Source organism: Pangasianodon hypophthalmus, chromosome 20 (genome assembly GCF_027358585.1).
Source record: "Pangasianodon hypophthalmus isolate fPanHyp1 chromosome 20, fPanHyp1.pri, whole genome shotgun sequence".
Classification (NCBI taxonomy): Eukaryota; Metazoa; Chordata; class Actinopteri; order Siluriformes; family Pangasiidae; genus Pangasianodon; species Pangasianodon hypophthalmus.
In genome coordinates this window covers 7,441,934-7,459,340 of record NC_069729.1, presented here as the reverse complement: position 1 = coordinate 7,459,340, position 17,407 = coordinate 7,441,934, and the positions used below count along the sequence as shown (strand labels likewise).

Genomic DNA, 17,407 nt, shown 5'->3' with positions numbered 1-17,407 from the left:
ATTACGCAGAGCTTTGTATTAACTGAGAAGGTAGGCTATATTCTCCCTCTCTCTCTCCCTCTCTCTCTCCCACACACACACACACACACACACTCACACACACTTACAGACAGCACACACAACCGCAAGTCATTTCATTTGTGCAGAAGCAGAGACTAGTCCAGCTGTAAGTGATTAGTTGGTGTATGTAGAGCCTAACACTGAGCCTGTGTTTAAACTGCATTTGAGACGCTTGTTTAGACACACGATTAATGACTCAAGAAAACATGTGTACTTAGATAATCGGTAAACATTTAAGCCTTCGTGTTGCATAATGTAACATTCAACATACAGGCCATGTCTCTTTTTTTTTCATGGCCCTCTAGAAAGTAGTGCAAATGTTTAAAGGTTGCAGAGAGCAGAGAAGGAAAAGAGCAGTTCCTTGAAATGCCAACAGAGGGCACAGTTTTTACTTTAGACACGCACTACATTACACTGAGACTGACTTGTTCTGCCTTGTTGGGCCATAATGAGCAATTATTTTATTACCTGATTTATTTATTCTGATTTATAGACATGGATGCAAATGCAGAACAAATACAAATAATCCTAAAAGAGGATGTAGAGACTGAGGTGGGGGTTAAAGGTCGTAGACGTACCGGTTGGTTGAAAGGCTTTGGCTCTGATGGACGCATGTGCAGGTGGGTCATCATGGCCTGCAGACGCTCACTTTCCTTGGCCAGCTGCAAGCAAACACACACACACACACACACACACACACACACACAAACACACACAAAATGTTAGTAATGACAGCAAAATAAACTATAGAATCATATGTGTATTTGTTCACTTTCAGACAGTCAGCTTGATTATTTATTTATGTATTTGTTACTGAGCATATACAATTTAAGCAAGTTGTAAGACTTTCTGGCTGAACTGTAAAAAAAAAAAAAATAAAAATAATAAAAAATAAATCCCTGAAACACAAAATCAGAATTTTCCAGATTAAAGCTTATGTTTTATGTGATTTATGTGATTGCTGTACATGTGGCTTAGTCAAATCAGGATTTTTCTTGTACAAACGCAGAAATTAAGATGACATGTAAGACTTATGAGATGGTCTGATCCTTTATTATTATTATTTTTTATTTTTTTTCAGATATGTGGGCAAATCTGCCTACAGTGAGACTCTACAAATCATACTCAGCCACTTGTAATCAATAATGTGATTACTACACACTAAGTCTAACAATCATATTATCATATTGCCCTGATTTATGAAGTCTCGGTGTATAAATATTATTTTTATGCCTCTTGTCATTCCACACTATTTTTGTTCATTACAATCTCCATGTTCTGGATCTTTAGGTTAAAAGGAGACTCTTGTTTTTTTTTCCCCACTCTCTGTAAGTGAAATACAGAATGAGATAACAAAGTGAGTGATGAGAGAACGTAAACTGACCTATATATTGTAATTCTAAATATAGAGTGTATTTACTGCTTGTTTTAGATATTTTGGAAGAAGAGCTGTCAGGAAATTGGGCCCCATCATCAGTCTACAGTGTACAATGCCTAAAGAATCGAAGGAGTCTAAATTCAATTGAGCTGTGAGGCAACAAGAAACGGGAGAATGTGAGAGAAAAGGTGAGAGAGCCGGAGAAGACGGTGAGGAAGAGGGAATCTGGATACCTTCCTGCGGGTGTAATTATGAATCCTAGTCCAGAGCTCAATGAGATGGTCATATATCATGTTGCACCTCCCATTATTCAAGTTTGGAATGAAACCCCTCTTTCCCTCCTGCGCTCTGTCTTGCCCTGCAGCTGTACTCATCTGTGTATGACGTTGCTGAACGCTACGTCCAGAATGATGTGGTGCTCATAAACTGCAGCTGACGCCTCAACACTCCTCTATAGTAACATCTTACTAGGTTGATGCACTACATAAACAGTTTAAACAAATGTGTGTAATCATTGGTATGGTGAATTTTTTTGTGAAGATTTTTTTTTTTCTGTGGAGGTGATTTGTTTGTCTTGTGATGTTTATTCAGCATTTTTGGAAGGAGTCTCCAGTGTCAGCACAACTCTGGAGGAGAAACACACAAGCTGCATTTTTTTCCCCTTGTCTTAGTAACTTCGAAAGAGAAAGAAAAGAGAGGCTGGTTAAAATAACTGTTGATAGCTGTTATAACAGTGCTAAAAGGTTTCCTACATGTAACTCTAAATGAATAAAAAGTATGACGTGTCATTTTTAATGAAAGAATTTTGTAATCCTTTTATTGTTCTGGTATAAGAGGAATAAAACACTTAAGTGCACTCCTCATTATGTTTATTCCTTACATATGTACAATTTGACAAAATAGCTATAATTACATATACTTAAATCTAAAACCACAAGCAATCATGTCACATGTAATTCTTACTGTTACAGAACTAAATTTGTTTCATGAATGTATGGAGGAATTGATTTGTATGATTTGTATCAATTTGTTTGAAAAGTCTCATTTTAATGTTAAAGGCATTGTACCTTATTGTATGTTTGAAAATGAGCAAAATCTGACTCCATCCCTGTCGCTTGCTTGTTGAAATTAATCGAGATTTTTCATGAAATGACATGAAAGGATGAACAGATGGATACATTACTGATCCTGTAAATAAACTGTATGACAACAAGGATATTTTTCACGTTTCCAGGAGATTGTACTGTAACTGTACTGCTAGATGTAAGTGTATGGTTCATACCAGTATTATATGATGTAATGGTTTGTAGTGCATGCTATGATTTCCATAACCGTTTAAATTAACCCAGTTCCTGGTAATGCACTCAGACCTCTGGACCTACATTAGAGTTATAAGTGACAATATTAATTTTTTAGTGAAGAACAATCCATTCCATATTGCAATATATTTCACCAATGCAGTCATGACTGAAAAAAAAAACAAAAAAACAGCATAATCCAATTTGGAAATTCGAAATAATGCAGTGTATTTATTCCACAGGCCCTTCAGCACACAGCCACAGATTTCAGCTGAAGAAAACGTCCCTGCTGTTAAACCCTTATTTAAGGATAATTTCTCCCTCTTTCTGTTTTCCACTCTGTTTGTGTTTTGCTAGCTCTGGCCTGTTTATTTGCCCATTAGCTGATCTGTGTGTAATAAGGCAGCGATCAAGCTTGGAATGAGATGGAGATAAATACCAATGTACTTTTAACCTCAGGATGACACTGGCAGCCTTGCTTTTACAAGCATTATTTTTAGGAATGAACAGAAGGACGACGAAATATAGTGCGACAGATAAGGTGAGTGTGCTAATTGGAGAGTCCTAATGTGCGCCGTCATGGTGTAAAAACTCGCCAACTGGGCTATCTCAGTATTCTTTAAGAAAGAAAAGCCCCCGCTCCATGCTCTGACAGCTTACCTCGCTCATGTCGCCATGCATTACAGTCTGCAACTGCTTGTGTGTGTTTCTCGCCCAGACTATGTTTCCTGTAGCCACTGGCTTTTTCTTAATGCGACGTAATGGTGTGTCAGTGTGGGCCATCGTTAAGCATCACTACACACTCTCCAGACAGCATCAACATCCAGTTTGATCACACACACAGACACTGGATAACATCTCACCAGCTTGATGTGTGCTAAACATTTGACTGACAGCAAGACGGATGCGTGTTAGCAGTCAATTTGTCCTGGAGCAAGAACTTTTGTTTGGTAGAAGGAGGCCTTTTTTGGGTTGAAAGTGATATTCAAGTGAGGAATAAAACAAAGAAGTACTGTTTTAGGAAAACATTCCATGACGTAGTGGTGTGATTATTGATTATTTTCCAATAACGGCACATCCTGAAGTGTTTTATTCCTCTAATATCACTGCAGTTGGGCTACAATTAATGCATTTTATGCATTTATAGTTACATAGTTTAATGTGGTTTCTGATGTCTGTAGTTCCTGACATCTACGTTACAACAGTTAGAAACTGTCAAATTGTCACCAGCTTCTCTTTTTTTTGTCTCTTGAAGTTTAAAACACAAAAATGCAGCTTGTTATGTTACTGAGAAACTGAGAAAGCGCTGACACTGAAGACTCCTTCCATAAACGTGAAATCCTCGCAGAAACCATATCAATGAATTTTTCAATTTGTTTATTAATAAGTTTAGATTATGGAGAATGTCCCTGTGTGTATACAAGTCCCTGTGTGTATGCGTTGTCACTACAGAAGCACCTTATGACCAATCACATTCGAGAATTTAACTGCGCTGTGGTATGAACTAACATCATTTTGGATTTCATTTTGTGTGATACCAAAGCCAACAAAGATCACTTTTAAAGGTTCTATATTATTCTCTAATACAGAAAATAAGCTATTATTTTCTATATAAGACAGAAATTAACTGTAAATGGTTTGTGTATGCGTGTGTACAACTGTGAGGGTGTGTGTGTGTGTGTGTGTGTGAGCATGTGTGTATCTAACCTGTATCTCCAATTGCTGAACGACCTGCATCTGGACCCGACACTGGGCTGTACTGCGGTCGTCCAAGGCATGTTCACTGTTGAGGTGCCTGAGAGAGAACAAGAGAGAAGACACAGGAAAAACAGTTAACCCTCATGTTCAAGATTTAGCAAAAGACATTCAAGTCAGCTTTAATTTTTTCAGTGATCCAATTGGTTTTAAGGTTGCAGCAAAATATAGGTTTTTTTTTCATTTTCAGCAAAAAAAAAATTATCTGAGTTCACAGAATCAGACAATACTGATCCAATACTACATTTTAACAGCAAAAACTGTTTAAAAATGTTAAATAATGAAAAGATGCCACATCACGACAGATGTTTGCTAATTATCAAATCTGTTTTGGTTGCTTTAGAGTGCATTTATTGCTGATTCACAGCCAGCACAGCCATTCATGTGCATTCAAGTGCAGTACCTCAATAATGCATTATGGATCAGCTACTATTATTGAGTCAGAGCTTTACTTAGACATTGTGGGCCATCAGCATTACCATAGCTATTGGCAGTAAAATTAGCTGCTAAGCTGGGAGTCAAATTTTGGCCAAGTGGATCATTTATGTGAATCAATAGATTTCATTGAAGGTGATCAAATCAAAAAGCAAGTTAGGCCTGTAGTAGATCTGTGGCCTATCTTATAAATTCTTATAAGCTGAGTGTCAAATATTTTTGGACAGTATAATACATTTGTAATGTTTCTCTTTTCGATGGGTCACGATGAAAAATAATGGGAGTAACCTATCCTGAAGTAAATGTAAGATCATCAGCTCTTCCACGTTTCCACTGTGATTAATATAATGGTTTAATCAAAGCCGAAGCAACCAGAAGCTAACAGTGGCACATAGTTGGTTGCATAGATTGAAGAGCAATATGATCATTTTTGGGTTTCAGTGCAATTATTTTACTTATAGCTAAAGATGTGCTTAATCGTTTTAGGTCAATCAGCCATTTTTGGCCAACATCGCAGAATCAAATCATTGCATCCATAGAAACTTTATGTTGCACATCCAAGATATGTTCATGCCATTAAAACATGTAATATCAACTAAGCAACACAAATAAACAGTGAAGTGTTTGCTGTTTGTACAAAGGTGTGAGTGTAAATGAGAAAACTAGGTCATGTGACAGGTATTAAAATAACCACTTTGTTTCATGTTTCCACAGTAATATTTTTTTAATTTACCTTGTTCCTCGAATAACTTGAACAACCACTGTGTTTTATTACAGTTTAATCACTATTATTGGCACAGACCAAACAAAAAGATATAGAATTGCAGGAAATATGAATCTTTGTGGAAGTTAACTGCTCACTCTCAGATCACAATGCGACTCTAATGAGCGTTTCATTAAAGGCAGGTGCTATTCTTATAGATAAAAGACTTACAGACAGTGCTAGTACTAACTATAAAACAAAAATATGTGGGCAAAAGGGCCTAATTAGTGTGATGAAGATGTTGGACTTTTTATTCCAATAAAATACTAACTTTACTCCATTCACTAAACTTTTTATAATACAAATTCTCAATTATTTTTTAATTAATTAAGAAATTAATAATTATGATAAACCTGTTTCACGTACACCTATTCCTCTGTTAGATTTTCAAATATTTAAAATAAGATTATGTAAACAAAATCACTTAACTATAGAGTGTTAAATATATTACAAACGTACAAAATCATTTTAGTACTAAAATCTAAAGGAATCTTTTCACCCAAGCCAAAAAAATCAAGAGTTAAACACTACAAACAGAAACGCAAAACCACACTTGAAACTCTATCCAGCTTTGCCTGCAGACGTCAAGATCATAAATACACCCGAGGGCTTAGAGAGAAATCTGCCAACATGCTGAGGCATCTTTCAGCGACGCATCTGCCGCTATCCATACGTCTGCTGTCTGCCACCGTTTAACACACGTAAACACACACACAAACACACTCACACACAATTTTAGGACTGCTGCGGAGACAGATTAGGGTGTGTGCAGCGTGTATTTAGTGCTGCAGCCACCGCAGCCTGACAACACACACAAACACGGAGGTCGCATCCAGCGAGGATGTCCCGGCCAAGCATGACTTCATATAAACAAACAGCCACATCAAAAGTCCAGCCGCTAGATAGTCTGATTATTTTCCCATTCGGAAAAGAGGCTTGTGTCCGAGCTCTTTTGGGCTCTACGTTCAAGGAAACGCTCCACAATGGCGGATTTCCACCCAAAGAAACACTTTTCACCCAGTGTATAAACTCTATTTCCTCTATTGTGAAAATATAAATAATATTAGCACATGAAAGGGGCAGTGAAAGAGTGTAGTATTGTGTAGTATTGCGTGTGTGTGCTTGGGTGTGGGGAGAATGTAACAATATAGTGTTGGCTGATTGTTTTGGGATAAACATTAGGAAGGGAAACAGGAATACACATATATACACACATACACACAAACACACACACACACACACACACACACACACACACACAAACCACTTCTTTTTTTCAGTTCTAGTGTGGACTATTAAATAAGCAAGTATGATAACCCAGTCACGTCCCTTATTAAAAAAAAAAAAAAAAAAAAAAAAAAACTTAAATGTCACAGATGTCCAAGTCCAATCTTGGAAAAGCAATAAAGACAGGATCCTTTTTTTCTTTCAACTTAACGGTGTTTTGAGAAATAATAATAATAAAAAAGAATCAGGCGCTACAGATCACGACCTTCATGAGTGGGAAGGGGAATTAAAAAAACACCTGGATATGATATCATTTGTTTTCAGGGAACACAGTCAGTAAATCCAGTTCCCAATCAGAGAGTCATCCAAACTGTGTTTTTCTTCATGAAGCAATCATCTACCTCTCTCCAAAAACAAAACAAACAGATGACGCCCGGAGTGAGAAAGAGCGAGAATGACGGAGAGTTGATGAGCTGAAAGAGTGCGGGAAAGTACGATGAAGTCACAGCGAGAGGAGTGTGGAGCATCCAAAGGGCTGAAAGTTGGAAAAAAAGGAGGGAAGAATGTGGAGAAACAGGGAATTTGGAGTGAAAAACACACACAGAAGAGATTTAAGAGCTAGTGTGTGTGAGTGTGTGTGTGTGTGTGTGTGCGCGTGTGTGTGTGTGTACAGTGACTGTGTCCAGCATATGGAAGGTCTGGGTGTTAAACTGTAAATAACCCGGATAGGGCAGGATAGAAACATGCTGAGAAAGATCATAAGGTCTCCCGTCATTCCCCGTTACAGGAAACAAACAGGTTAACACACACACACACACACACACACATACACACACACACACACAAACTTTCCAGTTTCTAATTCGCTGATACAGTAGCCGTTTGCCCACTAAGCGCCAACAATGATGTCATAAACCACAGGTGTTCGGGAGGTCACATGACCACATACCTGCTGGGGTGATATTACCTAGAGTTCAGAGGTCATGAGAAAGCCCAGGGAAGCGAGAAAGATGGAATAAACGTGTTTTTGGATGTCCCTCAGTGGAAAGAAACTTGAAAAAGCTTTCTTTCCTCACGTTTAAGCCCCATAAAGCACCCGCTCTCTGGGGTCCAAAGGTACGGGGATTAGTTGATCCCATGGGGAAATCCTGATCTTAAAAACCGACGGCTACATCACACACATACTCACACACGTACCCCGTTCTCACTTTGCTGAGTCATATCTCATAAGCACTGATCTACAAATCACTCTCAGTCTAAAGCTCCTGCGATCGTTCTACTCATCGGGGAATTCCCGTGCCTTTGCAAATCGCTCATCCTCTGATCCCTTCATTTATCTCTCCATCACTTGCTGATTGACATACAGTAATAGCGTTAGAATTTTTTTCTTCCACTTTTTGAGGGAAATCGTGAGGAGGCAGACGCGAGGAAATTAAATGAAAACAATGATGTCATATGTTCCACTAAGCCAGACGCAGATAGCCTTTTTTTCCTTCTACATGTGAATGATGATAAAAACATGATCTCACTCTTTGCTTTCCCTTCTCTTTTTTTTTTCTCTGAGAGACCGAGAGACACACCACATGCTTTAATGGCATATAATAAACAGTAGCCGCACTTTTTTTTTCTTCCAACGGAGCCGACAATGAGGTACTGTTTACTCGCTGGGATCTAAGCTGCATTTACAACGACTGAGAAAAAAAAGTCAAGTGCCAACAAAAGGCCTGAGTATTCTAACACATGTAGTCTGGACATGCCAGAGAAAATTGAAGATCATTAAAGAGCTCAGGCGCGGGAGAGCGAAAAGAGGGAAAGGATAGGGATTAGTAGTGAATGGGTGTTTTATCAAACTTGCACTACTCTATAAGAAAGAAAAAAAACAGCAGAGGAACAGACGCTGCAAGTGGCAGGCGGCCAAATGGATCTATAGTGGAGAAAAAAAGTGAAAAGCGAGAGAAGGGGGAGATAAAAAAAAAAAAGTCCACCTTATGCTATCTCTCTTCTGATAGCGATGAATAAAAACCGCTGGCTGGGCCACGAAGGGCAGGATTGACAGCATTATCTGTCCCCCCTTCCCTTCCCTTCCTCCCTCCCTCTCTCTTTTTCTTTCCCTCTCTTTCTCTTCCTCTATTTTCCCCTAACATCCCTTTCTCTGCATGCCCCGGGGCTCTGTGAAATGAGACACCGCGCAACCAAACAACAGCTTTGCTCTTAAAACTTTCCCAGACTCCCTGGCTCTTTGATGTTTGTGTCAGCAGCCGTCATCTCTCCGCCACTCCAGCTCCCCCTAAACCCCCTCGCTCGCACTGAGCGCGCTCCTCAGGCCAGTCGCCAGGGACGCTGGCGGGAAATTTGAATAATGTCTTGGAAGAGGCGGAGCCCCTGAGCCCGAGGCTAAACCTCTGCATCTAAAGCGGGGTGATGTGGACGAGAGACACCTGACGTGTCTGCCATGCCGAAGGGTTAGTTATTTTAAGTCACTGCTGTCTTCTTCACTAGTTCCCAGCTTATTTTTCACAGACGCGCTTTAATTATTAACTGGCAGTGTCAGCTAACATTACACAGAACAGAAAACTAGCCATTTGTTGTAGATGTGTTATAGTACACTGTACTATAGTTTCAAAATGATGTCTAAAGCAGGTTTCTCATTATGTTCACGCCTCTTTACACTTCCTTATTGCATCATTGTTGGTTGTAACCAACAAACATGGGCTTGTTTTGGGTCATAAGCCATCTGAGGTCATTTTAAATAAACTGGTTCCTCATGTGAATTGTGTATTTTTTTAAATAAATGACCATGTTACATTTTGTGGGAGGCTGTACACCAGAGAGCTCTCGGTGCATACTTGGATTGAGTGGATTGAAATATCATTGACATGCTTTAAATAGTTATGTTATAAATAGTTATAGTTTAATTCACATACTACGAATATGAATATACATAGTTTTAGTATGAGTAGTATGCATAGGAAGCAATTTCGAATCCAGTCAGATGGCTATTTTTCCGTACTTCGTACGTTCCAACTTATTAGAAAACATTTAACAATTAAGAACAATGTTCTCACGCTTCTCACACTTTAAGAGTGACGTTTTCCAATATAAACCCATATCTGCAAACTATCCACATGAAAAGAGAAAAAAAACAAACGACAAAGAGAAGAGCAACACTGGTATTGATATTCCCTTCCTGCTTCACCAATATTGTGACATATCTGTCATTTTCACTAAACAGAAAGAAAAGAAAAAAGAAAAAAAAATAAGGAAAAGAAGGGAAATACAGAAAGAGAAGAGAAGAGAGACTCAGAAGAGGCTTACAGGCCTCTAGGGCAGCGCTGTGACTCAGCCTCATATGACAGGCGGACGTGTCAGCGCTCTTCCGCTGTGAAGTCTCATTATTTTAACACACAAAGACAACGGCGCTGTTTACGGCCCAGTCCTCGCTCTGATCTGCTCCTCTCTTTATCTCCCCGAACCCCCTCCATCCCCAAAGACTGCACTGCGCTCCAAAAGAGCGAGGGATGCGGATAATAAAGAGGGGGGGTGTGTGTGGAGAAGAGCAGAGGGAGCTTCCTTTTTGATGTCTTTGCTAGCGTCCGAGAAACAAAGGGCTCTAATTGTAAATGAGCTAATTAAGTAAGCCGCTAACGAAGCGTGAAACAATTTGCCTGACCCGACAGAGGGATGCTGGGAAAGAGGGAGTGAGATAGAGAGAGAGGAAAAGATGGGAGCAGGGAGTTAATCAGGGCCTGGCAGCTTCAAGAAGTTACAGCTACCTGATGACACACACACACACACACACAAAGAGAGAAGAGGGCAACAGGAAGGAAAGGGGTTTTCAAGGGATATGTCACACCATGGTTGCTCAGTAGGGCATGACCTCTGAACGTGTGTAGACTGGCTTCCTGCTCGCGTATTAAGTGCCTCTTTTGGGAAGGAACTCATAAAAGAAGCTAACGTTGAAAAAAAAAACCCTCACCAGGATCAAATTTCAGAATTTTTCACCTTCATAATCCATTCATTCAGTCAGAACAGCCGAAGGAAAGCTAAATTGAAATGAAAAATCCAATGAAAGCTCATTTTTAATCCTCATTTTCTCTACATTATTTATCAATGTTGCAAACTGGCCAATATAATAAGTCATTTTTTTCATGGTTGACTCATATGAACATACGTCTAGTATCTGGATTGGTCCACATGCACTTGTAGTGCTTTATATACTTGTAGTTAAGTGCCCAAATTAAGTAGCCAAGTACATAGGATAGATTGAAAGGTTATTAGAAACAGTGCAAATCAGCTGTTTGACATCTTCCCAGTATAAGCTCAAAAAGACTATATAAAATATAATCTCTATTGTATATAAACAGAACATACGGGTTAAGGGGGAAAAAAAGACCATGAAAAAAACCCTCTCAGTGCACTACGAGCGCTTCATTTAACATCGACGTGTGTTTGTACACAACGTTCAATCCCACAGCAACGAAGAATCTCTCACTCCGTCACAGGCAGTAGCATCCTAATCCTCCACCTCGCCGTGGAATTCATCCCTCCTTCTGTTCAAACATTGCACCTAAACATGGTGTCTCTCTCTCGATTAGCCTTTTTCAGATCCTACTGCTCATATCTAAGTGTATGTGTATGTGTGTGTGTGTGTGTATGATTGAGTGTAGGTGTGTTGAGGGGATGGACGAATGAGCGTCACTCACTTAATGAACTGGCCCATGTCTTCGCAGAGCGCCTCGCAGCCGGGCCACTTACACTCTCCGTGGCCGTAGAGTGGGTGTGAAGCTGTGTGTTCCTCATGGGACGAGCTGAAAAACAGAGAAGTGAATAAAAGAGGGAGAGAAAAAAAAGAGGTGTGGTTAGTCTTCTATCACTACAGCTGAAATAAAAAAAAAATATACATATGATTGTTACTTTTTACTTATCTGAAATGCTCCAAGTTATTATGTAGGAATACACAAGTATCTATCTATCTATCTATCTATCTATCTTGCAGGAATAGGAAGGAGAAGAAGAACAAAATATATCAATTCTTATACGCATTACAATTCTGCACTGATGCACAGAACATCACAATCATTTTTTTAATTGTCAAAAGTACTTTTATGTAACAACAGTAACATTTCTGATGAAAAATAATAAACATAAGCATTGAAAAATGAATCCAAATGAATCAAAAATTGAAAACCAAAGATAGCTAAAGAATCATTTTATCATGATTCAAATCAAATTTCAAACTCAAATGAAACTTCGATGTACCTAGAGACTCCTCTAAATTTTCATGCAGAAATGAAAATTCTTAATATAATAATATGATAAAAGAATAAGTTCTTCGATAAGGGTTCAGAAATGCAGGTGATGCAAGTTTTCTTAAGATTACAATAAGACAATTGTTGCTGACACTTACACGAAAAAAAAAAGAAATACTAAAAAAAAAAAAAAATTTAAACATAAAAAGATCATTGTTTCCACGTATCACAAGACAAATGATCACAAAACACACTGTGAAAGCAGTTCATGAGGAGCTGGTCAGGTTATACAAACAGAGGCCAACGGCACCAACTTACATACACACACACAGAGTGAACACACACACTCTAGGCGCTATAGCAAGTCAAATAGCTTTTAGCTATACAGTAACCGCATGTCAGCACATTACACACACTGTGTGACTGTCACAGCAATAAAATTTAATGCTGGCTCTCAGACGTGCCATACTGTCTATACTGCTTGTGTCTTTTGCAAGATGAAAGGTTTGAACAAAGGCAGTGGTGAGAGGTTTCTGACATCTGCTGCATATCTTTTAAATGAAAACCATCATCTCAAAAGCAGCCCGAGTCATGTGTTTATCTCCGTTTATCATCCAAACAGGCCAATACACCACTTTCTAACCACGAGCAGGACGCTAAACACAAATGTCTTTTCTGTCTAACTTCTCTAATCTTAAAACCTTACGATATCTTTCCGGCTTTCAAAATTCGATGTTTTCAAAATGCAAATGAGTATTGTATTGTGAGGAGGTCCGCAAAGTAACTGTGCACCTGGAGGAGGTAACAATAGTGACAGAGATATGGGAAAAATCAAGCAGCTAAGCACTATGTGGTGGAAAACATTGATGGGGGATGAGTTCATGAAACTGTAAAAGGATGTTCACGCTTTCCCAATAGCACCTTCATCCACACGTTTGCTTTTTAAACTTCTTCACTGTGCATAAAAGATGTTTGGGGAAAAAATGCACTACATCCAGCTACAGTCTAAACAAAATTGCCCAGAATTTTGTTTTTAACATATATGAGTTGATTGATAAAATGATGCTAACTCACTGACCATAAAATCATAAGAAACCTAGAATTATTTTATTAACATACATTGTTTTTGTTTACAAATGTCAACAACTTACATGACTGAATGGTGACAAGTTAATTAGCAATTAAACTAATCATTAATCATTAATTAATGATTAGTTTATGGCTAGAAATAAGACAATTTGAAGTGGTTATGTTTTGTGAAGAAATGTATACTTCTCTGTCCATTCATCTTTAAACATTCTGTTTTCATCATATAGTCAGTTTGATAATCAGACCAAAGAAATAAAATCTAATAAAATAAAATAAAAATCTCCCTTTTCTGATCTAATGTCTCTACCCCATCATCTCGTGTCTGGTCTGATGCTCTGCCTTAAGCTAAATAATTTAAATAAATGCATGTGATTGGTTAATCCTAAATAGAGGATCTGACACAGAAGCCAAGCTGGATCATATTTGAAATGGTAATTTTTTTTTTTTTTTCATTTCACTTTTTAGTGTTTATTTTTTCAAATACTCAGTTTGAAATAATTTCCTGGGTCCGCATCTGGACCATGATTGGCCAGCTGAAGTCCCCTGTTGCAATTTATCAACAGAATATTTTTTATATTTGGGTCAGGATGTGTTATATTAATATTACATACCTGTGCACTACTAAAATGATTAGTTATAGCATTTTGGACCAAAGCAGTTGTGTTATTAGGTGATTTTGTATTTCAAAGGTTACAAAGTTGAACTTCATGTGTTTTAAACTTTTTTTTTTTTTTGCAAAAACTGTTCATGATGGCAAACTTCACTGAAATGAATGTAAATTCACTTGTAAGTTTTTGCTTTTTGAAAGCTGGCACTGTGCATTAAGCGTGAGAGGCTCTCAGCTTTCAAAATGTTAAAATTTTGTAAATCACGTAGTGTATACCCAGCTTAAGATGGCTTTTGAAGCACTAACAGAACTCGCTGGTGAAAATGGAGGGGGGTAGGACGCCCTCTGAGTGCTTGTTTAGTTTGAGACGCTGCCATTGTGTTTGTTGTGGGTGGATCGGGTCTTCTGGTCTGGCTTCTGTAAAGACCCACAGCAGATTAGTGCTCTCTCTCTCCCTCTTTCTCTCCTCTCATCTTTCCAGCCACGTCCATCCATCTTTCATTTCAGGCCTGGCTAGCAGCCATGGGCTAGCATGTAGCGCAGAAGCCTGGACCGCAGGATCCTCCGTCATGCGCCTGATTTCTGCTAAGCATGAAGAGGAGGGGAAGCTTGCGGTGCTTTCGGGTCTGGGCAACTGGTCCCGAATCCACATCAGAATGCCATTTAACGCAAAGCAGCTTGCTTGCAGATGAGGTTCTCCTGATGTGGAGAGCATACACACGCCGCGTACACACACACACACACGCACGCGCACACACACACATGCTTCTTTTCTTCTGTCAGATGTGCTGGCAGTGGAGAGGCCACTCAATTCAGAAGCTGCTCTGACTCCAGACATTACAAACTACTGGCAACCACACGGTCCACATGCGCCATGCATTAGCCCTGCCGCACTGTTTTTCTTCTGCTCAATGTGACAACGTGTGTGTGTGTGTGTGTGTGTGTGTGTGTATGAGAGAGGGACAGGAAGGGTTAGAACCTATAAGAAAGGTAAATACACACCAACTCATCCAAAATCACATAGTATGGCAGGTGTGTGTGTGTGTGTGTGTGTGTGTACTCACTGGGTACTCTGCAGAGGAGTGCCTTTGGGGTAAGGGGTGAGATGCTCGTCACTGGACTCCCCCTTGGTGAAGGACGAGATCCACTCAAAGAGTCTTGCTCTTAAAAATGGAAGGAACTGATCAGAACCCCAAAGAGTGGCCCCATGCACACACATGCACACACACACACACACACACACACCTGTCTTCCTCCGTTACTTCTTACAAACACACCTTAATCCCGTCCGAATTAAACGACTGCACATTTGCGCCCAGCACACACACACATACTTTACACACACACACACACGTCTAAACTAGCACAGAGGTGTAAGTAACGTTATAGTCACGCCACGTGTAGAAGAACTTGCATGAGCATCAAATATGAAGTTAACCCAGGGCACTTTACACCAGCACATCAAATAGGACCCTGACAGTGCTGGCTATGAAATATTAGTGTGAGCAAACAAAACATGCACTTATAAGATACAGACCTTTCGACAGTGTGCCACGTACTCACAGGACGTGCTTCAACTGTGCTATTCATATCACACTCCAGATGTGCTTTTATTACCCCCTCATCATTTTTGTTCAAACTTCCATTTGGTTAATATTTCAGTATTGCAAGCTTCTCAACTCACAGACTTACAGTTAGGGTCACAAGCAAAAGCAGATATTAAATATGTATAACATAATAGCTACCAGTATTTCTGATACAATGCATTTTATACAGTCGTTCATGCTCAGGAACCACTTTATCTTGGTCATCTTTAAAAACACAGAGCGCAAGGCAGAAATGAAGACTCAGTGGGACCCCAGTCCATTTGATATAAAACTACTATTCTGGAATATGTGTTTGATAGCTGAAGGTATATTCTGTATCAAAAAATCTTATATACATACATACATATGTATATATATATATATATATATATATATATATATATATATAGCCATAACATTAAAACCACCTGCCTATTATTGTGTAGGTCCCCCTTGTGCCAAAACAACTCTGATCCATTGAGGCATGGACTCCACAAGACTTCCGAAGGTGTGCTGTGGTATCTGGCACCAAGATGTTAGCAACAGATCCTTTAAGTCCTGTAAGTTCCGAGGTGGGGCCTCAATGGATCAAAAGCACATCCCACAGATTCACTATCGGACTGAGATCTAGGGAATGTGGAGGCCAAGTCAACATCTTGAACTCTTTGTCATGTTCCTAAAACCATTCCTGAACAATGTTTGCAGTGTGGTAGGGCGCATTATCCTGCTGAAAGAGGCCACTGCCATTAGGGAATACCGTTGCCATGAAGGGGTGTACTTGGTCTGCAACAATGTTTAGGTAGGTGGTACATGTCAAAATAACATCCACATGAATGCCAGGACCCAAGGTTTCCCAGCAGAACATTGCCCAGAGCATCACACTTCCTCGGCTGGTTTGCCTTCTTCCCATAGTGCATCTTGGCACCATCTGTTCCCCAGGTAAGTGATGCACTCGCACCCAGCCATCCACACGATGTAAAAGAAACCATGATTCATCAGACCAGGCCACCTTCTTCCATTGCTCCATGGTCCAGTTGTGATGCTCACGTGCCCATTGTAGGTGCTTTTGGCGGTGGACAGGGCTCAGCATGGGCACTCTGACCGGTCTGTGGCTACGCAGCCCCATACACAGCAAGCTGAGATGCACTGTGTGTTCTGACACCTTTCTATCACAGGCAGCATAAACTTTTTCAACAATTTGTGTTACAGTAGCTCTTCTGTGGGATCGGACTAGACAGGCTAGCCTTCACTCCCTACATGCATCAATGAGCCTTGGGTGCCCATGACCCTGTTGTCCTTCCTTCGGCCACTTATGGTAGGTACTAACCACTGCATTCCGGGGATGCCTTCACACGACCTGCCATTTTGGGGATGCTCTGACCCAGTCGTCTACCCAACACAATTTGGCCCTTATCGCTCTGATCCTTACATTTGCCCATTTTTTCCGCTTCCAACACATCAACTTTGAGAACTGACTGTTCACTTGCTGCCTAATATATCCCACCCCTTTTCACTGAACTAACATTATTTACTGCATTAGTTAACCATATTAACCATAATTAATAAACCATAATTAGTTACACACACACACTAACAAAGTACTAATTTAGAAACAGAGACACTAACTAAACTAAAGTAATTATGTATTAATTAATGTTTGTTAAATGATAACAGATTAAACTTGCATTGGCTAATATTTATTTAATCCATGACTAAAAATAAATCCATATAAATTATCAAAAAATAAATTACAGCATGATCCATAATGCTGATAACTTATTGAACTCCAGTTTCCATGTGTAAATATTTGAACTTGCGTTTCAGCCTTTGCAGTGTTAAATTTTGCAGTGTTAATTAAGGTGCTGTGCATATTAGTCATTTCAGACTTAATATTTAATTTGACAGTATGAACATTGGTTATTTGGTTTATTATTTAAAAAATAAATCATTTTAATAAAAG

At 39.3% G+C, this 17,407-nt stretch overlaps 1 protein-coding gene across 2 annotated transcripts in view; it reads right to left on the bottom strand.

Annotated features, from left to right (window-relative positions):
- foxp4 (forkhead box P4) overlaps positions 1-17,407 on the bottom strand; it is a 135,772-nt gene that overhangs the window by 20,555 nt on the left and 97,810 nt on the right. For both annotated transcript variants that reach the window (XM_034314289.2, XM_034314287.2), the window contains exons 8-11: positions 14,926-15,024; positions 11,620-11,724; positions 4,444-4,531; positions 639-722 (exon numbers count right to left, since the gene is read on the bottom strand). In XM_034314289.2, coding sequence (XP_034170180.2) covers positions 639-722; positions 4,444-4,531; positions 11,620-11,724; positions 14,926-15,024 — 376 coding nt within the window. The remainder of the gene's footprint in view (positions 1-638; positions 723-4,443; positions 4,532-11,619; positions 11,725-14,925; positions 15,025-17,407) is intronic.